General features: G+C 53.0%; 1 protein-coding gene across 2 annotated transcripts in view; it reads right to left on the reverse strand.

Moving 5' to 3' along the window:
- The window catches only part of LOC118668394 (contactin-3-like), a 120,480-nt gene that overhangs the window by 27,457 nt on the left and 80,095 nt on the right, over positions 1-12,928 (reverse strand). For both annotated transcript variants that reach the window (XM_036333330.1, XM_036333329.1), the window contains exons 6-11: positions 5,817-6,020; positions 3,752-3,854; positions 3,107-3,291; positions 2,195-2,331; positions 850-979; positions 266-416 (exon numbers count right to left, since the gene is read on the reverse strand). In XM_036333330.1, the coding sequence (XP_036189223.1) occupies positions 266-416; positions 850-979; positions 2,195-2,331; positions 3,107-3,291; positions 3,752-3,854; positions 5,817-6,020 (910 nt within the window). The remainder of the gene's footprint in view (positions 1-265; positions 417-849; positions 980-2,194; positions 2,332-3,106; positions 3,292-3,751; positions 3,855-5,816; positions 6,021-12,928) is intronic.

Below are 12,928 nucleotides of genomic sequence, written 5' to 3' on the forward strand. Positions count from 1 at the left end.
GAGCTCCTGTGACATTAGCCCCGCCCCCAGGATGCTGTGACCACCCCAGCTCCTCCAAAGGCCTCTCCCCCTCCTCCTCCTCTAGGATCAAGTCCAGCTGCTCCTTGACCATGACCAGGGAGGGTGCACCCCAACTCCCCGTCCCCAGGGCATCCCCCTGCTATTCTGGAGCAAACCCGTCTTGCAGGTAAAATAACTGCCTCTCCCACAGTGTCTGAGGCCCGCAGGTCTCCCCGTGGAAAGTGGGAGGAAACCAAGTCAATACCTTCCATCCTCCCGCACGGTCACCTCGCCTCTTTTCCAGGAGCACACGGCCCGGGGGGCGGCTCGGGGCCGGCAGTCCAGGCCCACCACGCCCCCCACCTGCGCCCGCACCAGCTTCTTCATGGGAGTCGCGGAGAAGTCCGGAGCGGAGGCTGGAGAGGAGGGAGGACCAGGGCTCAGGTTAAAAATACAGAAGCCACTGGGGCGTAGGCCTTGTTGAGAAACCCTGACCCACTCCCCGGGAAAACCGTAGACGTTATCAGATGTGGGAATATAAAAATAAGTATTTCTGCCCGGCCAGCATGGCTCAGTGGTTGAGCATTGACCGATGAACCAGAAGGTCACGGTTCGATTTCCGGTCAGGGCACATGCCCGGGTTGAGGGCTTGATCTCCGGTGTGGGGCATGCAGGAGGCAACCGATCCATGATTCTCTCTCATCATTGATGTTTCTATCTCTCCCTCTCCCTTCCCCTCTGGAATCAAGAAAAATAAATTAAAAAAAGAAAAAAGAAAAGTAAGTATTTCTGCTTCTGGCAAAACGGAGGGTTTCGGGAAAAGAACAAGACAAGAGAAGGGGGCCTCACCCAGCACCCGGAGCTCGGCGCTGGAGTAGGCGAGGCCGTGCTTGTTCTCCGCCACGCACTGGAACATGCCCGCGTCCGCCACGCTCAGGTTCACGATGCTCAGGGCGCCGTTTTCCAGCTGGATCCGCTCCTGCGTGGACACCAAGACCTCCCCCAGGTCAGCGTGTCCACCCCACCGCTTCAGAGCAGCGGAACTTTTTTTTTTTTTTTGGATAATCCTCCCCAAGGATATTTTTTCCATTGAGTTTTTATTTATTTATTTTCATTGTTCCCATTGATTTTTAGAGAGAGTGGAAGGGAGAGGGAGAGACACACAGAGAGAGAAATATCGACGTGACAGAGACACATTGACTGGTTGCCTCCCACGGGTGCCCCAACTGGGCTGGGCCTGAACCAACAACCCAGGTAACGTGCCCTTGACTGAAATCGAACCAGGGACCCTGCTGTCTGCAAGCCGACGCTCCATGAACTGAGCACACCCAGCCAAGGCTGACTACAACTTCTTCACAAGATCCTCCTTCGTTTCCTCAGATGACCAGGCAACCTGCCTTGAAATCTAAACTCTTCTTCATTTGAAAATGTGGGAATGATTAGTGTGAGAGCCATGCACTGAAATACTAACAAGCATGTCAGTCCGAAAGGATATCCATAAGTAACAAGGGAAGGTAGAATGCTGCCACCATTTAACTCTTCCTTAAGTATATCTGCAAGTAACAAAGAAAGAGGTAAAATGCTGCCACCACTTACTCTTCCAGAATGCTTTTAAAGTACATATATATTTTATTGATTTCAGAAAGGAAGGGAAAGGGAGAGAGAGAGAGAGCGATCTTTAACATTAAAGACCCTTAAAAATGTCACAAGCTTTCCATCTCCTCAACTGCAAAGGTTTTCACCATTTTTAAAAAAAATCATGTTGATTAAAGACATTATACATTCTGCGCATTAAAAAGTGTTCCGGGGCTTGGCCCGTGTGGCTCAGTAGTTGAGCATCAACCTATGAACCAGGGGGTCACGGCTTGACTACCAATCAGGGCACATGTCCAGGTTGTGGGCTTGATCCCCAGTGTGGGGCCTGCAGGAGGCAGCTAATCAATGATTCTCTCTCATCACTGATGTTTCTATCTCTCTCTCCCTTTCCCTTCCTCTCTGAAATCAATAAAAATATATATTTCTTAAAAGGTGGTGCAGCATCGCATAGACTAAAGTCACAAAAATCACTCTTTCGCCATGAAATGCAATGTGAGGTCGCTCTCCCGGTGGTGACGGGGTTTCCACCTGCACCGCTCCTCACACACGGACACAGGGACAGAGGGACAGAGGGCGGACGCTCTGGGACGGGCCTCACCTCCAGTGCCAGGGCCTCCCCGTTCCTCAGCCACCGGTAGGAGGGCTTGGGCTTCCCGCCGGCCCGGCAATCCCAGCGCAGGCTCTCCTCCACCGCGGCCTCCACGTCGCCGATGAGCTGGACCCAGTGAGGCTTTGCTGCAAGGGAAGGAATGTGTCAACCCCCAGCCGAGGAAAGGATAAATACGCTCTCCACGGACATGCCCACGGGCACAAGACAGAGCCACAGAAAGGACGTGAGCCCTGAGCCAGATGCTGTCTCATTCCCTCCATCCTGACCCCACGGATTCATATTGAGGGGGAGGTGGCCACGGTCACTTCTAAGCCAAGCTCTTCCCCCGTTGTCTGCTTCCAAGCTCCGTGCACTCTGGGACACTCTCCAGTGCGATCCCTGGGCCTGGCCTGCGTCCTCTCGCAATCCTGGACCCCTCGCCGGATGTCGGACTGCTGGTTTCGGCCCAATCCCTGCAGGCCAGGCCGAGGGGCCCCATCGGCACACAAATTCGGTTAATCTCTTCCCGCCCTCCCCCCCTGCCCCCTTCCCTCTGAGATTCATCAGTCTGTTCCATGTTTCCATGCCTGTGTGTTGAGCATCTGCCCCCTGGTGATCAGTGTGCCTCATAGCTACCGGTTGAATGGTTGAACGGTCAGATGGTCACTAAGCTTTTATATATAGAAACCATAGGAATCATTTCAAAATGCAGAGAAAAACATGGCATGCCTCCAACTGCAGGCTTCTATGTCTTTTCAACCCCTTTTATGATATTCATCCGGATTTCACAAAATGGAGATCAAGTTGGACCCCAGGTTCTGCCATGACCTCCCGCCCCGCCCACTTCAGAGTTTGATAAGAGAGAAGCTCCCACTCCCACTGGCCCACGGGGACAGGGACACCGACCACGGGGACACCTACCGTAGTAAGTGAGACGCCCCCGGGCCACGTTTCTCCCCCGGGAATTCTCGGCCAGGCACTCGTAGGAGCCCGCGTCCTCCTGCTCGAAGCCGGGGATCTCGAGCACACCTCCGAACTTCCGCAAGTTAACTTTACTGGGGAAAGGCCGCCCGTCACTCCTCCTCCACGTGATCCGGGGCACGGGGCTGCGAGGAAACGCGGCACGTTAGTTGATCATAAACTGAAGCCTGGAACAAGTACAGCTTTGGTTTGGATCCAGAAAAAGACAACGGGTTTCTGTCCGTACACACACTTAGCCCGACCTCTTCAGGTTCCCAGCGCAATAACGTACGTGCTGTGTTTTCCTGCGTGAACTCATGATTTGGTGTAAAAGGTCTAACCTACCCACTGCATGATCATAGGAACGAGGAAAGGAAACATAACACCAGTTCTTTACAAAGCCAGGCAGAGGCGTGTTCAGCAGACACCTTTAGAGATTCACAGCAAATGATACATGCGCATTCCCCCTGTGCTTTTTCTTTTGCTTCCAAATGAAAGAAAGAAAGAAAATAAGGCCAAGAAGGGTCTGTCATAAACCATCTCGATCCTGTATGGCACCTGCCGCTCAGCACGTCGGAGGGAGGGAGGGAGGGCGACGGAACTTACTTCCCGAGGGCGAAGCATTCCAGCCTCACGGTGGACCCTTTCGCGGCCGGAAGAGTTTCTGGAAACTGAACTTCTATTTTCGGTTCATATTCGCCCATCACACCTGTAAAGCCACAATGCAGATTGCACGGTTTCACCGTTTCCTTGGGAACCGGCCCCTTTCCCTCCAAGACAGCGTTCTCTTGTTGCCTCTGGGACGAGCGTCTCCCAGGGATGCCACTGACTCACTTCCCGCCTGTTAGCGGGTTCGGACGCCGAGCTGACTCGGGCCGCATGGGCAACATGAGTAAGCATCCACGGATTCCCAGGTTCCTAAGCTACCGTATACGGAATGGTTCTGAGAAAAGCGCCATGGGTTTTCCTTGTAGAAAATGGGGGCTTTGGTATCGTCTGCCCCATTAGGACATTCCCGGTCAAACTGAAATACACAAGGCATTCTGACTTCTTGACATACCACGAAGAGCAAAAATTATGGGAGGAAAGTTACTTAGTGGTGCCCTGGTAGCTCAGGCAGAGTTAGTAAGTGATCCCTGCCGACAGGAAACAGTAAGGTAAAAACTGGGGAAGGACACGGGCAATTATAACAGACCCGGAAGAGGGCTCGGGTAACTGTGGTCCTGGCACTGGGCTGCATCAGAGATGGTTTTGTGTACTGATAAGTGGGCGGTGTCTCAGGCTTACATGTCTGCTTCCTCTGCAGCTCATGGGCTCCCTTGAAACAGCCATGAAGGAGATAATGAAACATTATTTCCCGGAGCTTTACAGAGAGGTGTGATTGACAAAGAAATACTGTTTCTATTTGGGTTGTATGGTAAATATCCTATATAATAAAAGGCTAATATGCAAATCGACCGAACGGCAAAATGACCGGTCACTATGACCCGCACTGACCACCAGAGGGCAGATGCTCAATGCAGGAGCTGCCTCTTTGTGGTCAGTGTGCTCCCACAGGGGGACCACCGCTCAGCCGGAAGCCCTGAGCCAGGCTCACAGCTGGCGAGCATAGCAGCAGTGGCGGGAGCCTCTCCTGCCTCTGTGGCAGCACTAAGCATGTCCAAATGCCTGCTTGGGCCCACTGCCTGTCAGCTGGACATCCCCCAACAGCTCCCGGACTGTGAGAGGGCATATATAGGCTGGGCTGAGGGACGCCCCCAAGTGCACGAATCTCATGCACCAGGCCTCTAGTGTTGTATATATTTAGACTTCTTTTAGTGTACAATGTGATGATTTAATATATGTACATCTTGTGAAATGATTATCTCAGTCAAGGTAGCATATAGAGCCCCTCCCATGGTTACCGCTTTTAATTCATTGTTATTTTTTGTGTGTGATGAGAGCACTTAACATCTGCTCTCTAAGCTAATTCCAAGGACACAACACAGTGCTGTGAGTTATCATCGCCATGCTCCTGGTGGCAGACAAAATGACACATTATCAAAGGGTGGCTCAGTGGTTGAGCATCGACCTATGAGCCAGGAGGTCATGGTTTGATTCCTGGTAAGGGCATTGCCTGGTTGTGGGCTCGATCCCCAGTAGGGGGCGTGCAGGAGGCAGCCAACCAGTGCTTCTCTCTCATCATTGATGCTTCTATCTCTCCCTCTCTTCTTCTCTGAATCAATCAAAATACATATTTTTAAAAAGGGTACAAACTTTCAGCTATATGATGCATATATTTTGGGGATCTAATGTGCACGTTTTTCTTTTCTTATAGAGAACTTTTAGCTTGTAACAAAGTGCCTTAAGCTGGCGAGGGTGAGGACAGAGGACTTTGTGGGGAGCAGCACGGTCCCAGGCTCAGGGACCCTGCGCCTGGTTTAACGGGGTCACCATCCAGAGCTAATCACTTTGGAACACCAGTCCCCTCGTTTTCATTCTGCAAATTCTGAAGCTGGCCCTGAGTGAGGACTGTGCGCAGGGACCTGTGGTTTATGGAGTCACTGTGGTCCCTGCGCTAGAAAATATTTTCTTGTTCCGAAACAAATGCAACAGTAATTCTTCGAGATACACTTTTCACTCTCCCCGTGTTTTTGCTTGGATTCACCACATTTCCACCTGAGTTTCCTACCGTCGGCGCGCAGCATCAGCGGCGTCGGGGAGCCCAGCACCCTGGCGGCGGTCACCACGCTCGTCACCACGCACGTGTAGTTGCCGACGTCGGACGGTTCCACCTTGGCTACGTAGAGGTGGCCTGTCTCCTGAGAGATGAACCTCCGGCCATCCTCCTCAACGAAGGAAGGGTATTCATTGAAGATCCACGCATAGGATAGTTCTAATTGAAGTTTTGGGGAGAAAAACATTCTATTATTAAGGAAAGTTTCCACGTTAAGAATGTATAAGCCACCTTTTCTACACAGAGTGTTTCTGGGGCAGGTCACGAAGAGAGGCCGCTACGGGACCCCTGGGCGTCCACTCTGGGCTGAGATGGAGGACCCCACTGTTTAGCATTCTTTCCTTTGTTTTTTTTATTGTTGTTGTTGTTAATCCTCACCTGAGGATATTTTTCCATTGATATTTAGAGAGAGTAGAAGGGAGGGAGGGGAGGCGAGGGAGGGAGAGACAGAAAAGAGAGAATCACTGATGTGAGAGAGACACATTGATTGATTACCTCCTGCACGCTCCCCGCCCAGGGCCAAGGACTGAATCACAACTCAGTGACACCTCAGCGTACCTCCTGTGCACCCCTGCCCTTGAAGGGGATCGAACCCGGAGCCTTTGGTGTGTGGACTGATGCTCTTAGCCCTGGGTCACACCTGCCAGGACTGATCACATTCTTCTTTTTGAATTTTTTATTGACTTCAGAGAAAGAGTAAGGGAGAAGGATAGAGAAACATCAATAAGAGAGAAACTTGGATTGGCTGCCTCCTGCACGGCCCCTACTGGGGATCGAGCCCACAGCCTAGGCATGTGCCCTGACTCAGAATGGAACCATGACCTCCTGGTGCATGAGACGAAGCTCAATCCACTGAGCAACACGGCCGGGCCAGATCAGCCTTCCGGTGGCAGCAGGTACCAGTGTCAATGTCACTGCCTTTCCAGAGCCCCCCTCACAAGTCTCTCTGCTTCAGTCTGGACCCTTTGTGTGTCCATGCGACCCATTCATGCTCTCTCCTTGTTACCAATTCCCATAATGGCCTTTCTTGGCCTAGAACGCTCTGCCCTCTGCAGTGGCCCCAGGAGTAATGCAAAACGATTGAGTCTGAGACCCCGACTGGTGCAGCCCCACTTGGAGCCTGGGCATCGCAGGAGCCTGAGCTGGTGACGTCCTCTCCTCGGTCCGCCCCGCTCCCTCCCTTTCCACACCCACCCCGTTCTGCTGTGGACATTTCCCCGTGGTTTTCAAAGCTCCGTCCCAGCGTGAGGAGTCACCTGCTCTGGTCCTACTCAGGGCGACTAGACACCTGCGTCCCCTAAAAAAGGTGTCACTCGGCATGGGATCACCTATTTCCTGGTCTGTCCTCCCCCCACCCGGTAACAAGTGATGTCAGTTCTTCTCCTGCCTGCCCCACTCCCAGCCAATCAGCACAATGAATCATCCAAACACATGTAGCAGTCCTCAATACACATGTATCAAGCTAATGAATAATACGTTTATGCTACTACCTCCCTCCTATCGTTAAATCTGAGTGTGTTCTTGAACATCAGGGGCCAAAGAAATGACTTTCTCCTGGATTATCAGATGCCTTCTTCAGTGGCTCTATTTTCTCTTAGGATTTTATTAACCTCATTGCAGCAGTTCATTATGCTAATGCTTTTCCAAAGGAAAATATATGGGTCACCACAGACCCATATAGTTCTGACAAAATGTCTGTAACCAAGACACATTTAATGGACAGTATGTCCAAACATGCCCAGAGGCCTGGAGGCCCCGGTGAAGGGCCCTTCCATTCAGTGGAGGGGCCAGCAGGTCCGATCACCAGTGACAGCGGGACCACGTGGACGGGCAGGCCACAGCTGCTGCGGCTCCAGGGGCAGGAGAGGGGACAGTTTCCCGGGGGAGGAACAGGTGTTGAAGGACAGGAGGGCAGGTAAAGCCCTGCTCTGTGTTTAAACTAGCGCCTCCCCTTGGGCCTGGAGGGAACGTCCTTTTCCATGACCTCCCTTCACAGAACTGTCTGTGATGCCAACTTCCACCGACGATCCCCTCACCTCCACCCAGCATCCGAGGTTCCTGGTACCTGCCCCCCGGACACGCCCCGACAGGTGAGCATCCCAGAGTCAAACAGCGCAAGCCTATTGAGAGCCCCACCACAGAGAAGGGAAAATGTCCCATTTAGGGAACCCGCACCCTCATCCATGAAACAAGGGAGGGAGGGAGATGCACTCACGCCCCGAGGCCTGCCCTGCTGCAGAGATCGCCCGCAGGATGCGTTAACACACAGGCCCTCTCCCCGATGGAAAGCATTAGAAAACCACGTGACTTACTGCATTCGGATACAGTAACACACACCTGCTGCCCATCAGACGAATAAAAACCTGCCTTAGCGGTAAACGTCGGTTGTATTCCACCCAATAAAATATACGTGAAGTCAGCAGGAGACTTTTCCATGTAATTTCGTGTCTGATGATAAATACAATGCTACGCTAAAAACGATAATTTTATATCCTCAGACAAGCTAGACTTTACAAAACCTCTTGTGTAAATCACAAACGTTATGCAAAAGCCACCTGGCCCCTGGGCTTCCTGGTAACAACGCTACATGCATCTTAGGGACATGAGACATTTTTTTATTAGAGAACAAAGGGTTTTACCCTCCAAGCCATACATTTACAAAGTGAATTGCTGGATGTGGGCTTCCACAGAGCAATGCATGATGGGTGCCATCCTTCCCGCGGCCACGGTCCCCCCGGTCACTTAACACGAAATATGACCCCGGAGCGTTTACCTGGAGATCCACGGACGCAAATACCACTGACACTTAATGGGGGCATCTCACCTCCGTCATAAATTCCACTGCGAGGGAGATGTAACCCTTTGGGTGGGCCATTTCTAGAGGAAATTCTGTCGGAAGAAAATGGCAGTTGGGCAAAACTGTCAAGGCAACTTGGGCACTGGCTGTGGAGCCATTTGGGGGAAGGTGCGCTCCTTTGAAAGAAGGTTTAAAGGGTGTGGCGGCTCCCTGGGGGGCGTTCCGGCTGCTGTCACTGGTTTACAGGATTGGGAAGAGCGCTTGGCTCCTAGGCTCACAGACGACGCCACCCGGTGGAGGGTCAGGGACACAGGACATATTAAAAACCTACAACAATGCTGCAAGCTGAAAATCATTTAAGTTTGCTTTTTTTTTTTTAATCCTCATGCAATGAGTGAGAATATTTTTTTCCATTGATTTTTAGAGAGAGTGGAAAGGTTGGGGGAGGGGGAGAGAGAAACATTGATGTGTTAGAGACACATTGATTGGTTGCCTCCTACTTGCACCCCAAAGAGGAAAAAGAAAATGTTTTAAATAAGAAAAAGGAAAGTGCCCTTGACTGGGAATCGAACCTGAGATCCTTTGGCCGATGCTCTAACCACTGAACCAAACTTGCCAGGGCAAAATCACTTTTGTTTGAAGAGTAAATGATCAATGGTTAGGACTTTGAGGTCTGTACCTCACAGCAGAGGCACCTGTGTACACGTCTAAAGCATGCCTGTGTGGTCTTACAGGAGCTGCGTGCTAGGTGTTATTTGGGCACACAGTAGGTTTCCTGGTTGAGCCTCAAGGAAACCTACTATGAGTTCATATTCACGGGTCCGACCACCGAGGGTTCCAAGAGCAGAACCAGGAAAGTGGCGTTTTCTCCCTCCTTTCACACTCGAGGCCGATTCTAACTCCGCTGCCTGGGCCCTAAACTGAATGTGGTGAACACACACCTGCTCGCCTGTGGCTGGTGCGCTGCCGAGAGGTGGTGACACCCACTACAGGCCCACGAAGCCTGAAGGACATCCCTGACCTTGTCAGAAAGCCCCTGTGAAGGTCACTGTCCCACGGACCAGCCACAGGAGTGACGTCCTATCTCGCCTCCACTCCCTCTTGTTTGTGGGGCTCCCTGTTGTCCTAGCCCCACCGGGCTTCCCAGGCTCAGGCTGCGTGTCTCCTTGGCCTCCCGGCTCTACACCCCGTGTGGAGCTGCCGCCTTTGGGAGCAGCTCTGAACTATGTCCACAGTCACAGCCACGGCCACGGCCACGGCTGAGAGAAAAGGCAGTGTCCTCGCTCTGTGCCCCGTTTTCTTTCCAGAGCCGGAATCTCTTCAGTGGGTGCCCGCGTCCCTGTCACACTCGGACCCCGAAGTGCTGCTGTTCTCGGTCGTTGCTGCCAAGTGTGTGCGGGGAAGCGCCTCTCCTCGGTGGTGCCTGCCCCCCCTCGCCCCCCCGCCCCCCGGCACTGCACCCCCGGAGCCCAGGGCAGCCGTCCTTCCACGCCTGCCATGTGGAACCCAGGAATCCAGGGCTTCCTGTGGCATCTCTGCTTGTCCGCACACTCCTACTTTTTATTTCCAACTTTTCCTTTATTCTCTTTTTAAATGTAACATTTTTAAATTTTCTATTGTTGATTGTTACCGATATCTCCCATTTTTCCTCCCTTTATGCAGCCCCCCCATCCCCGCTGCAGGTCTTCACCGCCCCGTTGCCCGTGTCCATGGGCCCTGCCTATAAGTCTGTACGTTCTGTGGTTTCTCTCTTCTCGTCCCCCGATCCCCACATCCAGGCATGTCCGTCTGTTCCACGCCTCCCTGCTTCAGGTCTTATTTTGCTGGTCAGTTCATTTTGTGCAGTAGGTGCCCCCCGTAAGTGAGATCATGTGACATCCGGCTTCCTCAGATTGGCTTGTCTCACTGAGCATCACGTTTCCTCTGTGAGGAACCTCCCGCAGACACAGGTGGGGTGTGGCCCTGCAGTCCGGCCGTGCCCTCTGCCAGGGGCACCTTCCTCAGCTGAGATGGAACAATGCAATGCTCAGGCCTTCGGTGCCAATAACTGACGTTTCCTTTCCACAGGCGGCCCAGGAGGAGATAGAGAACCCTGCGGCCTCTGGAGCGCTAATTGCAGCCGATGATCATTTGACGGACCCGCCTTGCTATTACAATGATGTGCAGAACTCACCTGCTTGCAAAATGGGAATTTCCTTCAGCACCGGCTCCACGGGGAAGCCCACACCGAATGGGCCCAGAGGGGGTGCTTTTGGGTTATAATTCCCACATCATCATGCAGTGAATTACCCGCGGCTTCCTGGGGATGCAAAGGCCACAAATAACTCACAGGTGGGACCGTGGGCCCTGACCTACCTGGGATAATGAAGGGCTGGCGGACACGGCACCCCGGCCTGTCCCTTCCTCACTGGGTCTCACTTCTTTTATGAAAATTAAACCTTGTTCTTGAAGGAATGTCCTGGGGGCTGGATGTGTCTCTCTTTGCCATGTGGATGATTTTTTTTTAAAGGAGAATAAAATGTCCATTTTTACTGGTAAATAGAAATGAGGTTTTCAGGAGAAGATGAAGTCACCTGACAAATCAGAAGTGTGTTCTTACTGGGGACAGTAAATGAGCCCCAGAAAGCCATGGAAATTAAAGTTCTTCTCTCTCTTTCTCTCGCTCACATACACATACACACACACACACACACACACATACACAGAACAAGCACCCCTGGTCACCATTAGCTTATCAAACTGTTCATCAAAACAGTTAGACAGCCTGGCCGGTGTGGCTCAGTGGTTGAGCATCGACCTGTGAACCAGGAGGTTACAGTTTGATTCCCGGTCAGGGCACAGGCCCAGTTTTCGGGCTCCATCCCAATGGGGGGCATGCAGGAGGCAGCGGATCAACGATTCTCTCTCATCATGGATGTTTCTCTCCCTCTCCCTCTCCCTTCCTCTCTCTGAAATCAGTAAAAATATATTTAAAATAAAGTTGTAAGAGCACCGGCTCCTTTTATTTGTATTTTTGGCTCTGAATGTCTTTACCTGATTCAACACAAAGCGGCACAAGGCGCCAGCTGCTCCCTGCTCAGATGGTTCCCGCGGAGCAGCTCTGAGGAGGGACAGGGCCCGGACGGCAGGCGCAGCATCCGCACCGGGCCTCTTCCGCAGGCGGCGGGACGGCAGCGCTCCTTTCAGGGGGCGGGCAGGTGACAGGCGTTAGAGGCGCATCCGGGTCGCCCGATCCATCGCAGTCAAGGCAGCATTTACCCAAATCTAATCGGTCCCCCGTGATGCCACCGAGCCCCCTCCAGCTGCGGGGAGGGGACGGCACCTCTTCAACGCCTTCCGTTTATCCTCCCCAACAGCCTGCCTTTCCGTTTTCCAGATAAATTCCCGTTCAACCAGCTGTCCGCTGGTCGCTCTGCTCACGGCGACTCTTGTCCCTGAACATTACCCGGGTGACAGAAAGACCTCCTCTTCCCTGTCCTTCCATCCTCCGTTTCAGCTGAAGTCTGACTCTCTCTCCTCCCCTTCTCCCGCCCCCTCCCCCCCCCACCCCTCCAGCCTCTGTGCCAACAGGACACGTCGTTTCTGAGACCATATGTTGTCCGAGGCCCTGGGAGCTACGGAAACCGCTCGTATCTGTTTTATGCCCCATTTTCTCTCATCAGCATGCCTTCGGGGGACGCATGAGCGCGCTTCTCTTTCCCCCTTGTCCCTGATTAACTCCATCCCTGACCTGCGGCTGCTGTGCCCGCTCCTGTGGGGATGCCTGTGGGGATGCCTGTGGGGATGCGTCCCTCGGAGCCCTTGGCCAGCGCGCTCCCTGCGGCTCGGATGCCAGCACCCCTGCTCTGGTAGGAATAACACGGCTTGTCGCCCCTCGCAGGGAAAGATGGTCACGATCCAGTCGGAGCCTTTGTTTCGGCACCAATACCTCATGAGAAGCAACAGAAGGTCAGGAGCTCGGCCTATGCAGTAAGGACTCGGTCACCAGCCCCTCCCGTGGTGCCTGCAGCGGAACCTGCTGGCTCCACATTTCCGTTCTGCCCCTGGGTGTGAAATACGGAGGGAAGCTTCTCTCCTGCTTCACACGGAGAAACAGCAGAGATCGTGTGTGACGGAGACTCGGGGCGTGAAGAATACCGTTCAAGGACACGTGGCGCTGGACCAGCTCTCTCGTTGAGGGAAGCCAGCGGGAGTGAGCCTGGGGTCCCCCCAGCATGGAGAGGAGTCTGCGTTTCAGTCACGGGACCTCAGGTGGGGACCTGACCTGGGC

The sequence above is a fragment of the Myotis myotis genome, unplaced genomic scaffold, assembly GCF_014108235.1.
Source record: "Myotis myotis isolate mMyoMyo1 unplaced genomic scaffold, mMyoMyo1.p scaffold_m19_p_13, whole genome shotgun sequence".
NCBI lineage: Eukaryota > Metazoa > Chordata > Mammalia > Chiroptera > Vespertilionidae > Myotis > Myotis myotis.